At 46.5% G+C, this 12,969-nt stretch overlaps 1 protein-coding gene across 3 annotated transcripts in view; it reads left to right on the top strand.

The window, feature by feature from the left end:
* The window catches only part of TCAF1 (TRPM8 channel associated factor 1), a 51,666-nt gene that overhangs the window by 13,342 nt on the left and 25,355 nt on the right, over nucleotides 1-12,969 (top strand). For all 3 annotated transcript variants that reach the window (XM_055335347.1, XM_055335349.1, XM_055335348.1), the window contains exon 2: nucleotides 8,321-8,954. In XM_055335347.1, coding sequence (XP_055191322.1) covers nucleotides 8,335-8,954 — 620 coding nt within the window. In that variant the 5' untranslated portion in view covers nucleotides 8,321-8,334. The remainder of the gene's footprint in view (nucleotides 1-8,320; nucleotides 8,955-12,969) is intronic.

Below are 12,969 nucleotides of genomic sequence, written 5' to 3'. Positions count from 1 at the left end.
CTGGGGCGGTGGGGGGTTGCCTTGCGGTGCTATTAGTCTTGTCATTTCAGACCGGAAAGGGACTTAGCAAGTCTCCAGCCGGCCTTGTTGACTAGCTCAGAACCCTGAGCCCTGTTGGGAGATAAAGGACGTGCTCACTGACACTCAGGTGGTCCTTCACTGGGTAGGGTCCTGAACTGATCTCTGGATTTCCATGTTTTATGCCAGTGAGTTCACCTGTCTCCATTGCCTATTGACTGTTGTTTATACGATTCAATTTGGGGAAAATTTTAAAGAAGAAAGGAAAGAGGAAGGAGGTTGAAGGGGGGCTGAGGAAAGGAAATATGACTTGGATTTGGACCAAAACTCTAGTCAGTATTAAAGGGTATGCATTTTCCTGGAACACGAAATATTGAATCTTAGGACAGCCTGAATGTTTTATTTTTAAGAGGCCCTGGTACAGTCTTACCGTCTGCCAGTCATTGGCCTGAGAACTTTATAACTACTCACTCACCAAATTTAAGCCTTACAATAAATCTGTAATATAGGTTCTGATTTTATCATCCCCATTGTACAGATAAAATGAGGCGCAAATTAAGTTACCTGCCGCAAGCCACTCAGCCAGTAGATTGTAGCGCTGAGATCTGAATCCAGGACCTCTGGGGACAGTCTGAGTTTTTAACTGCTGTACAGTCCTGCATTTCTCTCCCTGGAACCAGCACCTGAGGGCCGTGAAGTCACTGGACACAGCAGAACTCACAGGTGACCGCGGGGAGGAGCGACTGTCCACTGGTTATCAGAAAAGACTTCAGGAAAGACATAGGATAGGCTCTCGCTCTCTGTTGCCTGGAATGGAATATATTCTTATTTTTATAACTTGGCAGGAGTGGCATATGGGACCACGCAGACGATGCAGAGCCCTGCGTAAGTCGCCGCCACTCATCCTCAGGTCAAACCGGATCATTAACAGGTGGCGAGGGAGGCTCGCCTTCCCCGGCGTGATGCAAATCCGCGGAGGGCCGTTTTGGGTTATGGACCCGAAGGCGTAGCCAAGGGTGCCCTGCGCTGTCCACCCACCGCGCACCCCCCGCCCCGGCAGCACGTCGGGATCCCCCGCGCCAACCGCACGGAGATGCGCGCCCTCCCGAGAACTGGGTGCGTCGCGCCCGCGGCCTTCCCCGTAGGGACGGGCGGCCCGGGACCTCTGGGGCGGGGAGCGGGGCCGGCGACACAAAGGAGCGCTGCGCCCCCCGGCCAAGCGGGAGTGGGGGGAGGGGACTTTCCCGGGGGGGGGCCCCCCACCCCGACCCTGACCCCGCCCCGCGGGAGCCCCGCAGGAGCCCCGCAGGCCCGAGGAGCGGAGGGCGGTGCAGGAGGCCGCGGGGGGACCCCGGGGCGTGCCCCTCGCTGCGGGTCGCCTGCTCCGGGCTCCGCGAGGCCGCGGCCGCCCGCCTGCCCTCGGGGCGCCGAACCCCGCCGGCTGTGTTGGCTGCGCTTTGTGTGATGGGGGCGCGCACGGCCCGCGTCTCCTCCGCAGCTTGGTGCGGGAGGCAGGGCTTGCTCCGGGTCGCGCAGGTGGCTGCTGACCGAGCATCACTGCTGTCCTGCTGCCCTTTGGTCGCTGCAGACGCCGGCTCTGGGACTGAGCCCCCTGCCCACTCTCAGCCCACCCCCACCCCCACCCCAGATGCGCGTGTGCGTGTGTGTGTGTGTGTGTGTGTGTGTAAAAGTGCAAGAGGGCGGGGTCTGTGTACCGCCACCCCACCCAAACCGGGGCCTGGAGCATTCTGCGGGTCTGGAGCATTCTCTGCCAGGCTGAGCTGCTAGGCTCCCCTCCCCTCCCCCCCCCCGCCCCCCTTCCCCAGCCCCTCCTCTGACGTCACCGACAGGCTCTGTGCAGACTGGCTCTGGGCCTGTGTAGGAAAGTCTGGCTGGGGGCAGGGCCTGCAGACAAACAGAGAGGATCCCACCCCAGAATTCCACAGGGACAGCCCCTCGGATTTAAGACCCACCTGTGTCCCTTTCATAGAACGCTCTGCCCTGGGGGGCAGGCAGGTCAGCGCTCCTGGCCCTGCGCTCCCGGTGATGCTGTTCTCCTGGGACCTCGCTGGGAGAGAAGTGAGCAAATGTGAGTGAGGGCAAGAGAGTCCCTGGGGAACTATGGAATTAGGAAGGGATCATGGTGGGATAGGAATAGGGGAATAGAAAAGCAGCATTTTAAATCGTGCTTATTTTTGGGGGGGAGTGTGGGAAGGGATTGGAGAGGACCACGAGAAAGCCTTCAGAAATACTGGCAACGGTCTGTTTTTTAAGCTGGGTAGTAGGTATATAGGAATCTTTGATTTTTAAAATTGTTTTCTTATTTTGCCATCTATGTCTTTCCACGTGTATTACATATTCTCTTTTTTAATATATTGATTGAACCATTTTTTAATGAAAAATAGATAAGATTGGTCTGCATATATGTGGCACAGAATGCAAAAAAAAGGGCGAACCCACACCAGTTCTAGCTTAGTAGAAGTTAATGGACATTGGAAAGGGTATTGGATGTACGTATAAGGAAAAAAGAAACAAGGAGTTCATGGAAGAAAATGGTATGAAGAGGAGAAGACCTATAGGACTGGATGTCTGCCCTATTAATGTGATATTAATCATTTCGCAAGGCCAGGGTAGCTATTCGCTGAAGAAGCGATCCTAGGTCTGCCCTTGACACCTACGTCCATCACTCAGTTATCCATCCACGGAGCACCTGCTGATTCTCCTGGGGAATCCAAAGAATCACACATATCGCCTGATCTCAGACACTTACTCTACTTGAATTTGAAATCAAACTACGGTCCAGGATGTGGTGCAGCATCCAAGACAGGCCTGCTACCCTCCTTCCCTTCCGAATACATCTCTTTCTTAAAGGGAAGCCCCATTTAGGTAGCATGGGGCCTCTTTGTGGTAGGGGTAGGGGATTCGTAAAGCTCTCTCTCACAGTTACAGGATGTGCCTGAGATACCTTCTGCTTTAGAGGTGCCTTGGGTTCCAGAAAACTGAAGGAGAGAGGCCAGAGTTGGCCCAGAGGAGAGAAAGCAGAAGCCATGGAAGGAGAACCATGGGTGAAGAAATAAAAGGGAGAGAAATAAAAGGGACCCCCTGGACTGTGCTCCTTTACACTCCCCAAGCTAGGAGAGCCAACAGGGATTCGGGCATAAACAGGAAGCATGTGGTTTAAAAGTCCAGGGTTGGAGTCATGGATATAGCTGGTTAGAGCGGGAACAGAACCAGCTGCAAAGTTCAAAGGACCCTATAGAGGGGGAAATCACATTTTTTAGTGAGTACATACTCAACAGATTGGGAGATGAAAAAGAAACATTTTAGGGTGAGTGAGATATGATCAGTTGAACAATCCAGTGACGTATATGGTCAGTCATTTAATGTGTGTTTCCTTGCTTGTTTGCAGTTATATTACCTGTGTTATTTTTCTTTAACATTTTATGTATTTATTTAAGAGTGATGGGGGGGTCGTGCATACGCACAGACAGCGGGGAGGGGCAGAGGGAGAGGGAGAAGCAGACTCCTCACTGAGCAGGGAGTGGGATGAGATGAGGAATGACACGGGGCTCCATCTCTGGACCCTGAGATCATCACCCAAGCAGAAGGTAGAAGCTTAACCAACTGAGCCACCCAGGTGCCCCTACCTGTGTTATTTTTAACGGTAACAGTAATACATACAACAATTCAAAGGATGTAGGTTTATATAAAGTCTGCTATTCATCTCTTCTCTTCCTAATGCAGTTAATTAAAGTCAGCAGGTTGAAATGTGGCCTCCATAGACTTTCTGTTTTACGGAAAATCCTGGTACTTAAGAATGTGGAGTCAGTACAAGATTCCCTGGGTTTGAATCCTGGCTCCACCACTCCCACCTGTGTGACTTGAGCAAGTAACACGTTGTCTGGCCATCACGTTTTTTGTTTTGTTCTTGTCCACTTCTAAAATGAGTAGTGATAGTACGTACCTCACAGGTTTGCTGTCAGGATTAACTGATTTACTGAGGAACTTAAAATAATGCCTGGAACCTGGGAAGCAGTGTGTGGTCATCACTCGTGCTAAATTTACTAGTCCTACTATTATTATCTTCATCCATACAAAAATGGGTTTGTGCCCTATATATTACAGTGATTTGAGGTTTTCACTTAAAGTATATCTAGGGTGTTCTGTGTAGATGCAAAACAGACTTAACTCATTCTTTGTCAGAGCAACGTGATATCCTGTCATATAGATCATCATACTCTATTCAAACATTCTTCCTCTCCGACGTCGGCTTGCCGTACATGCAGCATTGCTGTAAGGCTGAAGCTACGTTGCAGTCCCACTAGTCGTGGTGCAGACTTGGGAAACTGGCCCAGAGGAGGGGAGCTTGAGTGTTCCCTACCAAAGCCTGGCAGGTAGAAGGAAGTAACTTCACAGGAACAGCCTTCTTCCTTCTGGTCCCCTGCTTTTCAAATCTCCAGGCTACATGCCCATCCCTTTGTCACTTCTGCACAGATAGTTCTCCCATGAACTAGCTCGAAATACAGAAATGTGAGTTCCCTGCTCTGAGTGTTTCTGGAGCACCAGTGGCAGCAACAGGGGCCCGTAGAGGTGGGGTCTGATGCACAGCTCTTTGTGGGGTGTGTATGCATGGCTGGCAAGGGTAGGGGGGCGTGGCGGAGGGCTGCGCCCCAGGGTCTTATGTTGTAACGACAGACTGAGGGGAGTGAGTACACAGAAGGATAGGTGTGGCTTTGGGTTAAAGAGCTGCACCCACACAAGTCATGGATGGTTCTAGAAAACATTCCTTGTCACTCATCTATCTCCATTTCTAGGTTTGCATTTATCTGTCTCCGTTGGTAGTTTCCTACAGCAGTGAGCATCCTTGTATCCCAGTACTGCTGCTCTTATTTCTGTAAGAAAGGTCATCCGAAGAGGGATTGCTGGACCGAGGACAGGCTCACCTCTGAAATGGAGCTGCCACTGTCAGATTGCTCTCAGCTTCTTGGCCCTTCCAGCAGATTGTGGTAGTGTCCTCCTAGCCTTTTGGGCATTGGGCATTATTATTATTACTATGGTTTTTAGATCGGGCATTATTATTTGCCTTCATCTTCTTCACCTTCTTTTTACTCCTTCCCTTTCTCCTTCGCCTTCTTCCTTTTTGATAATCTTGTGGACAACATCATGCATTCTGTTTTGAATTGCCTGACCAGTGAGCTTGAGCATATTTTCATAGACTAACTGGCCATTTAAATTTCCTCTTCTGTGAACATCTTCTCTTGGAAGGATAGGATTTCAACAGATAGAAAGATGTGGGAGAGGTAACATGAAGGAAAGGGGATGGAAAGAGACTCTGAAATGAAAGCAGGGCATGTCTGGGAATGCCAAGTGTCCTGCAAGCTGCAGAGAGGTTAGGCGGCCGGAGACACGGCTAGAAAACGTAAGGAGCAGCCAGCCCTGGAGACCTTAAACCCCAGGATGAAAGTGTCTGATTAAACCCTTCGGGAAAAGGCAAAGCTCTGGGAGGGGGATCTCTTCTGGGAAATAAAGCTATCAGTGGCTTTAGAAGAAGAGAGGCAAGAACAGACCCTGGTGACTTAGAAACTGGATCAGTTTAGTCGAGGAATGAATTAGTGAGCATCTGAACTGGGTTACTGGCAGTGTAGTTGGAAACCATGGACAATGACATTGACAGGCCTGTGACCAGCTGGAGATGGGACAGGAGGGAGAAGGGACACAGCTGTGACACTGTGCGGTTTGCGGTCCTGGCTATTTGTGGACACCAGGAAGAGCGAGGAAGGGACCAGCTCTTGTTAACCAGCTGCCTGCTGATTCTATGTCTCCAAGGTTCTCTGAGGTAGCTGTCACCCTCCCTCACATCTAGGGACACTGAGCTCAGGTGATGTACCGAAAAGGAGCTAGTGTGGAAGGAAAAGACTACCTTTAAGACTTCTTTAGTTTTAGAGACCACTGCAAATGGTAGAGTGTGCTCTTCCAGGAGGGATCTTGGGTGTATTTGTCACCTCAGAACCAGGGCCTTCTCATCTGTGCTTGGGAAGGCACAGTGTCTGGGCCCAGGACTTTCTCAAAGACCAGCGGAAACGCTTGAGAACTAAATGTTATAATAATTAATATTAGTGTTAGCTTTGGCTCCATGATGTGAAAACTATAAAATCAGAATCATTAAATGCTTAGCCCAAGGCACGTGGATGGCTCAGTGGTTGAGCGTCTGCCTTTGGCTCAGGTTGTGATCCCAGGTCCTGGGATTGAGTCCTGCATTGGGCTCCCCGCAGGGAGCCTGCTTCTCTCTCTGCCTATGTGTCTGCCTCTCTCTCTGTGTCTCTCATGAGTAAATAAATAAAATCTTTTTAAAAAAATGCTTAGTCCAGTATTTATAAAATCTGACACGAGGTTTGGTTTTTGTTCACTTTATAAGAATTCTCTCTGGGGTGTCCAGGTGGCTGGGTTGGTTGAGCCTTCAACTCTTGGTTTCAGCTCGGTTCATGATCTAGTGGGTCATGGGATTGAGCCCCACACTGGGCTTCCCACTCAGCGGGGAATCCACTTGAGGATTTTCTCCCTCTGCCTCTCCCCCTATTTGCTGTCTCACTCTCTCAAAAACAAATAAATAAATTAAAAAAAACCAGAATTCTATATTAGGCCCATTTCTAAGTTAAATACCTTACTCTTAACCACATACTTATAAGTAAATATACATAAACAAATTCATGTTACATACACACACACATACACATCCTCATATATATAGTAAATAATTGAAAGACACTTAAACTGTTATTTCCTTTGATCCTTGGGACAACATTATGTGCTATTAGATACTCTTATCCTTACTGAATAAGGAAATGAAGTCTCAGATGTTTCCCCATCTCACGGTTAGTAAGCAAACAGAGCCAAGATTCAGGCCCAGGTAGCCTAATTCCTGAAGCCTGAGCTTATAACTGCTCTGCCGTATTACCTTGAGAGTGAGCATATTCTCTGACAAGGGAAATAGAAAGGGAGAGGTTAAGGACCAAAGGTAAAAACATAAGGGATATCTGCATTTTCAGAAGAGGTAAGGGAAGGATGGAAAGTGGATGGGTCAGCAGGTTGAAGGTGATGAGGTTGGCTCTGGCCATAACGTAACTGGCAGTGAGAGCCTCAGATACCGGGAGAGCAGCATTGTCTGGTGCCGTCGAGTGGTCAGTGAGAAGGCCAAGCCCTCGATGTCCGATGAAAACACATCTATCTGCTTTTGGGGGAGTTGCTTCAGTAGAGAATATATAGTGGAGGTCAGACATCAAGCATCATGAGCAGGGAGCTCATGGTGAAGAAGCAGAGGATTGACGTGAGTACACATCCACAGACATACACACCTTGCTCCACTGCGTCCAGGTACAAGTAAGAATCTGCCATAATTCCTGGTTGTCTGGGACCTGGATTCAAGCCACAGAGGACTTATGGTTTCCTCTTCCCCAGCCTGGGACTGTGACCAAAGAAACTTCTCTGAGGACCCAGACTTTCCAGGCTGAAATGTTGGGATCTTCAAGCTGGGATTAGTAAGATGGACATGGGAGCAGAGGGGGGCGGGTCAGCATGCTGCACCACTGTATTAATTTCCAGCGGCTGCTGTAACACATCGCCACACACAGGGTGACTTAAAACAGCAGAAATATGTTCTGTCACAGTCCGGGGGTCATAGAAGTTTGAAGTCCAGGTATTGGTAGGGCAGTTCTTTCTGGAAGTTCTGAAGGAAAATCTGTCCCATGCCTCTTCCAGAGCTTCAGGTGCTCACCAGCAACCTCTGGCCTCCCTTGGCATATAGATGTGTCGCTCCTGTTTCTCTTACTGTTCTCCCCTATGCGTCTGTGTCTGCATCCAGCTGTTTCTTAAAAGACATCAGTCATTAAATCAGGGCTCAATCAGACCCACTATGACCTCATCTTAACTTGATGGTACCTACAAAGACCGTATTTCCAAATAGGGTCCCATTCACACATACTGGGAATTCGGACTCTAAGGTATCTCTTTGGGGGCACAATTCTGCCCACACTCTCCACTTCTGTTTGTTTCCTTCTGCAATGGCAAAGTGCCAAGCTCTTTTAGGTTAGCCATAAGAGTTCAGGAGGACTGAGCAGGGTGCGATGGGGTCTCCTGGGCTGGATGCCTCAACACCCCTGGTGAATCTCTGAGTTAGTTCAGAGTCGGTCTCAGCTACATTGTCAGAAGAATTGCCACCACCAGGGAAAGAGTGAACTGTTTGGCTCCATTATTTATTTGTTTATCTATTCCTTGCCAAACTGAGCCTTTTCTCTCCTCTCTACAGAAATCCATCCAGCCATGGCAACTCCCTCTGCTGCCTTTGAGGCCCTGATGAATGGAGTGACCAGCTGGGATGTTCCCGAAGATGCCATCCCATGTGAACTGCTTCTAATTGGAGAGGCCTCCTTCCCAGTGATGGTGAATGACATGGGCCAGGTCCTCATTGCTGCCTCCTCCTACGGCCGAGGCCGCCTGGTGGTGGTGTCCCATGAGGACTACTTGGTAGAAGCCCAGCTCACTCCCTTTCTCCTCAATGCAGTAGGTTGGCTTTGTTCTTCCCCTGGGGCTCCCATTGGTGTACACCCATCCCTGGCACCCCTGGCCAAAATCCTTGAGGGTTCTGGGGTGGAGGCGAAGATCGAGCCAGAAGTGAAAGACTCCCTGGGGGTTTACTGCATTGACGCCTACAACGAAACCATGACAGAAAAGTTGGTCAAGTTTATGAAACGTGGAGGGGGCTTGCTCATTGGAGGCCAGGCCTGGGACTGGGCCAACCAGGGTGATGATGAAAGGGTGCTTTTCACCTTCCCTGGCAACCTCGTGACCAGTGTGGCCGGCGTGTACTTCACTGACAACAAAGGTGACACGAGTTTCTTTAAAGTCTCCAAGAAGATGCCCAAGATCCCAGTCTTAGTTAGGTAAGTGCACTACCCCAGGGGGGATTTGGTCTCACGTTAAAATCAAGCAACGTTCTTGTCTTTAGGTTTCTCCCAGGCTAGGAGGAGAGAACTTGACACTTAGGTGTGGATTCACCCTAAATCAACCAGATTTACCCTTCAACAACCAGATCACCCTCAATCAATCAAGGTTCCCCTGGCTGCTGCCATCCCAGACCAGACCACTCAGCTATTTGAGCAGAGAAACTTTTGGCGTCTAGCTTAAAATACATTACTGAATCCCAGAGCTGGCCTTGCTAATCCAGGAAGGCTCATGGCAGAAGGTTGCTTTCAAATGAAATGTGAAGAAAAGGAAAACAGACATGAGGAACCCCGTAAGACAAAGTGGAAAGAGCTGGGGGGAAGGCTGTGAAATGTCCAGCCAGATGGGATTGGGATGGAAGTAAGAACTAGAGGATTCAAAAGTTGAGATGGAAGAAAAGATAGCATGAGTTGTTTGCGCTAAATTTAGGAGTTAGGGGAGGATTTTATGCCTCGAGGAAAAAGACCTGATGTTGGAGAATGAAGGAGGGAGGTGATGAGTACAAAGACAGGCTACGTGGAAGGTTCTTTAAGAGCACTGCCAGTCTGTTCTGTTCACACTGTGCTCTAGCAGTTACTATAGCGCCTAACGTAGGGCAGGTGATCAGTAAACGTTTGTTGGCTGGGGATTGGATGGATGAATGAGGGGGCTTAGAGGCTGGAGTAGTCCTAGGAGTATAAGAAGTGTACCAGGCCACACCGTGTTGTGTTACAACTCACAGCATCCTTGGAGCAAAGAATACTGGTATTTCTGCCTGGGGAGCAGAGCAAAGTAGGATTGGGTGAGGAAGGCGTAGCAGGTTAGTATAGATGCATAGGGAATGGGCGGCGGCCTCTTCTTGGCATGGAACATTTGAAGCAAAACCCCACAGGTGCAATGAAGAAAGACAGTTATTTTGAGGCATCGTGATTGGCCAAATTGATCAGATTTCAGCTTATCAATGCTCTTCATCCTAAAGAATAGAGAGGTGAGGGCAGCCCGGGTGGCTCAGCGGTGTCCCATGAGGACTACTTGGTAGAAGCCAAGTAGCGCTTGGCTACTTGGTTTAGCGCTGCCTTCAGCCCAGGGCCTGATCCTGGAGGCCCCGGGATCGAGTCCCACATCAGGCTCCCCGCATGGAGCCTGCTTCTCCCTCTGCCTGTGTCTGTGCCTGTCATGAATAAATAAATAAAATATTAAAAAAAAAAGAATAGAGAGGTGAGACTTGACCATAATTCTATTTCTAAACAACCTAATCCCCCTTACTTGCTTTCAAAGATGTTTTTTTCTACCAAAACCATACGTCTTTTTTTCTTTGGCTGTGCCAAAATCATCTCTCATCATCGATGATTCTCAATTTGAGGGGATGGGGAAGTTAGGCTGTACGTGTATGTGTACTCACATATATGTGTGCACACAAGTAGAATCAGCTTGAAGACTAATGCTTAAAAAATCAGTTAATGAGGGAAGTGTGCATACCTAAATCGAGTGAATTTCTATGTGAATTAGATCTTAGTAAACCTTTAAAAATACGTCTCTTAAAAAAAATAAAAAAATAAAATAAAATAAAATAAAATAAAAATACATCTCTTAGGGATCCCTGGGTGGCTCAACGGTTTGGCGCCTGCTTTTGGCCCAGGGCGCGATCCTGGAGTCCCGGGATCAAGTCCCGCATCAGGCTCTTGGCATGGAGCCTACTTCTCCCTCCTCCTGTGTCTCTGCCTCTCTCTCTCTCCCTCTGTGTCTATCATAATAAATAAATAAATAAATAAATAAATAAATAAATAAATAAATAAATAAATAAATCTTTTTAAAAAATAAATAAAAATACGTCTTTTAATAGGACTTTTAAAAAGAATCGGATACAATCAGATTCATTTACAAAGATATGCCATTCAGCATTATTTGTAATAGAAATGAATAGTATGGCTAAATAAATTGTACATTTATTAACCAGCCATTAAAACTGTGTTTCCAAGAATAATTAAGGGCATGGGGAAAATCTTTTAGGAGGTACTGTTAAATGAAATAGAATAGGATACTAACCTGTTGTTCAATATGTTCCTACTTTTCTTCAAAAAATATAGCTATGTGTAGAAAATATTATAGAAGGAAAAGGTCAAAATAGTCGTAGTAGGTAGATCTCTGGGTCATGGAATAATGGTAGATGATTTTTACTATTAAACTTTTATTTTCCAAACTTTCTACCAAATTTTACTAATAAGGTATATATTTCATTACCTCACTTCACACACAAAAACATTAAAGTGCAAGAAAAATCATTCACAAATCACATTAAAGACCTTCCACATCTGTCCATGCATAAATACTTATATGACACAAATTTAATAAAATAAAAGCCAAATTTGGGCAGCCTGGATGGCTCAGCAGTTTAGCGCTGCCTTCAGCTCAGGGCGTGATCCTGGAGACCAGGGATCAAGTCCCACATCAGGCTCCCTGCATGGAGCCTGCTTCTCCCTCTGCCTGTGTCTCTGCCTCTCTCTCTCTCTCTCTTTCTGTGTCTCTATGAATAAGTAAATAAAATGTTTAAAAAAAAAAGCCAAATTTAACTCTGCAAATGATTCACTTTTTTTCACTTAGCTTTTTAACACCTCTGATATACATATAAATATGTCTCTGTGTGTGTGTTGCCAATTGCCAAAACTTTTGAATCATGGTTCTTCTTCATGGGATACTCTTTTATACCACTTTTTTCAATATCTCTTATTTTTAAAAGTTTTTATTTTAAGAATAGGTCTTAAACCCACATCTCTTTTCATCTTTGAATATTATACTCCCCATTCATCCATAATTTTTCATTGTTATCATTTTAGTATACACACTATTTTGAATTCCACTCATAAATATTTTCATTCTATATAATCTTTAAAGTTCTATTTGATTCGCTTCATGAGAATGCCTTATTTATTTAATCATTTGCCTGCTGTTGAACATTGGATCTTTCTCCACTCTTGCTGCAATAGGCAGTATTATACAGAACTTTAAAACGTTTTAGAAACCTTAGACAATACGAGATACCAGGATGCTTCTGTTAGAATTCAAGAGGGAGGATTATTTCCATCCCATGCTGAGAGAGGTTCAGACGGAAAACTCCTATGGATTTAGTTACTCGGTCAAAGGATCTTACTTATTTTTAAAACTTCAATTTAGACATGAGAGTGTGAATTCAGGTAACTTTAATCTTACTACTTGTATATGTCTTACTAAATTAAATTCTAAACAAGATCTTGGGATCCTCTCATGCTTCTAATAGTAACCTGTTGTAGGTCTTATCCAGATGAATCAGATTTTTTATCAGAGGAAGCCTACCTTATGATCAGAAGAGCAAAACCCTAAGTATTAAAACCAGAGGATCTACTTTTAGCTTGGTACGAATACCCACAGGTGTCAGGACATGAGCCTCCTAGTCACTGCCCTCACTTCCTGCCTGGAGAGCATTGTCATCTGCATTTAGAACACTAGCCTTCATGCCGTCAGTGAGACCAAACCACCTGTAGTCTCTTCCCCGAGTGATTTCTACTCTTCTATCAGCTTCATCCTCAATGTCTCTACTGTGCCTCCAGCTCTGAGGCCAGTGGTGTTATACTTCATGTGCAAAAGGAACCTCACTTTCTATTAAGCATTTCTTTTGAAAAAACACTGGGTCCATTGTTGTAAACCACTCATAGTCTCATTGCAGGACTCAGGATTCATATAACCTGGAAAAAAAAGCACAGATTCTAGAGAAAGCAGACCTCACTAAGTTTCCAAGCTCAGTGTGGTATGTGCTCTATAACCTGGTGCCATAGCCACCCTCTCTCTAAGCCTCATCTCTGAAGTGAGATTAATAATGACTACCTTTCTAGGATGGTTATGAGGATTCAATGAATTAAGAAACGTGCTCAAATACCTAAAACACTTTCATTATTTTCACATCCAGCTTCCACACTATGGTATATAAGAGCATGATGTCAT

The sequence above is a fragment of the Nyctereutes procyonoides genome, unplaced genomic scaffold, assembly GCF_905146905.1.
Source record: "Nyctereutes procyonoides isolate TBG_1078 unplaced genomic scaffold, NYPRO_anot_genome, whole genome shotgun sequence".
In the NCBI taxonomy this organism is placed as follows: domain Eukaryota; kingdom Metazoa; phylum Chordata; class Mammalia; order Carnivora; family Canidae; genus Nyctereutes; species Nyctereutes procyonoides.
This window is presented reverse-complemented; position numbering and strand designations above follow the sequence as displayed.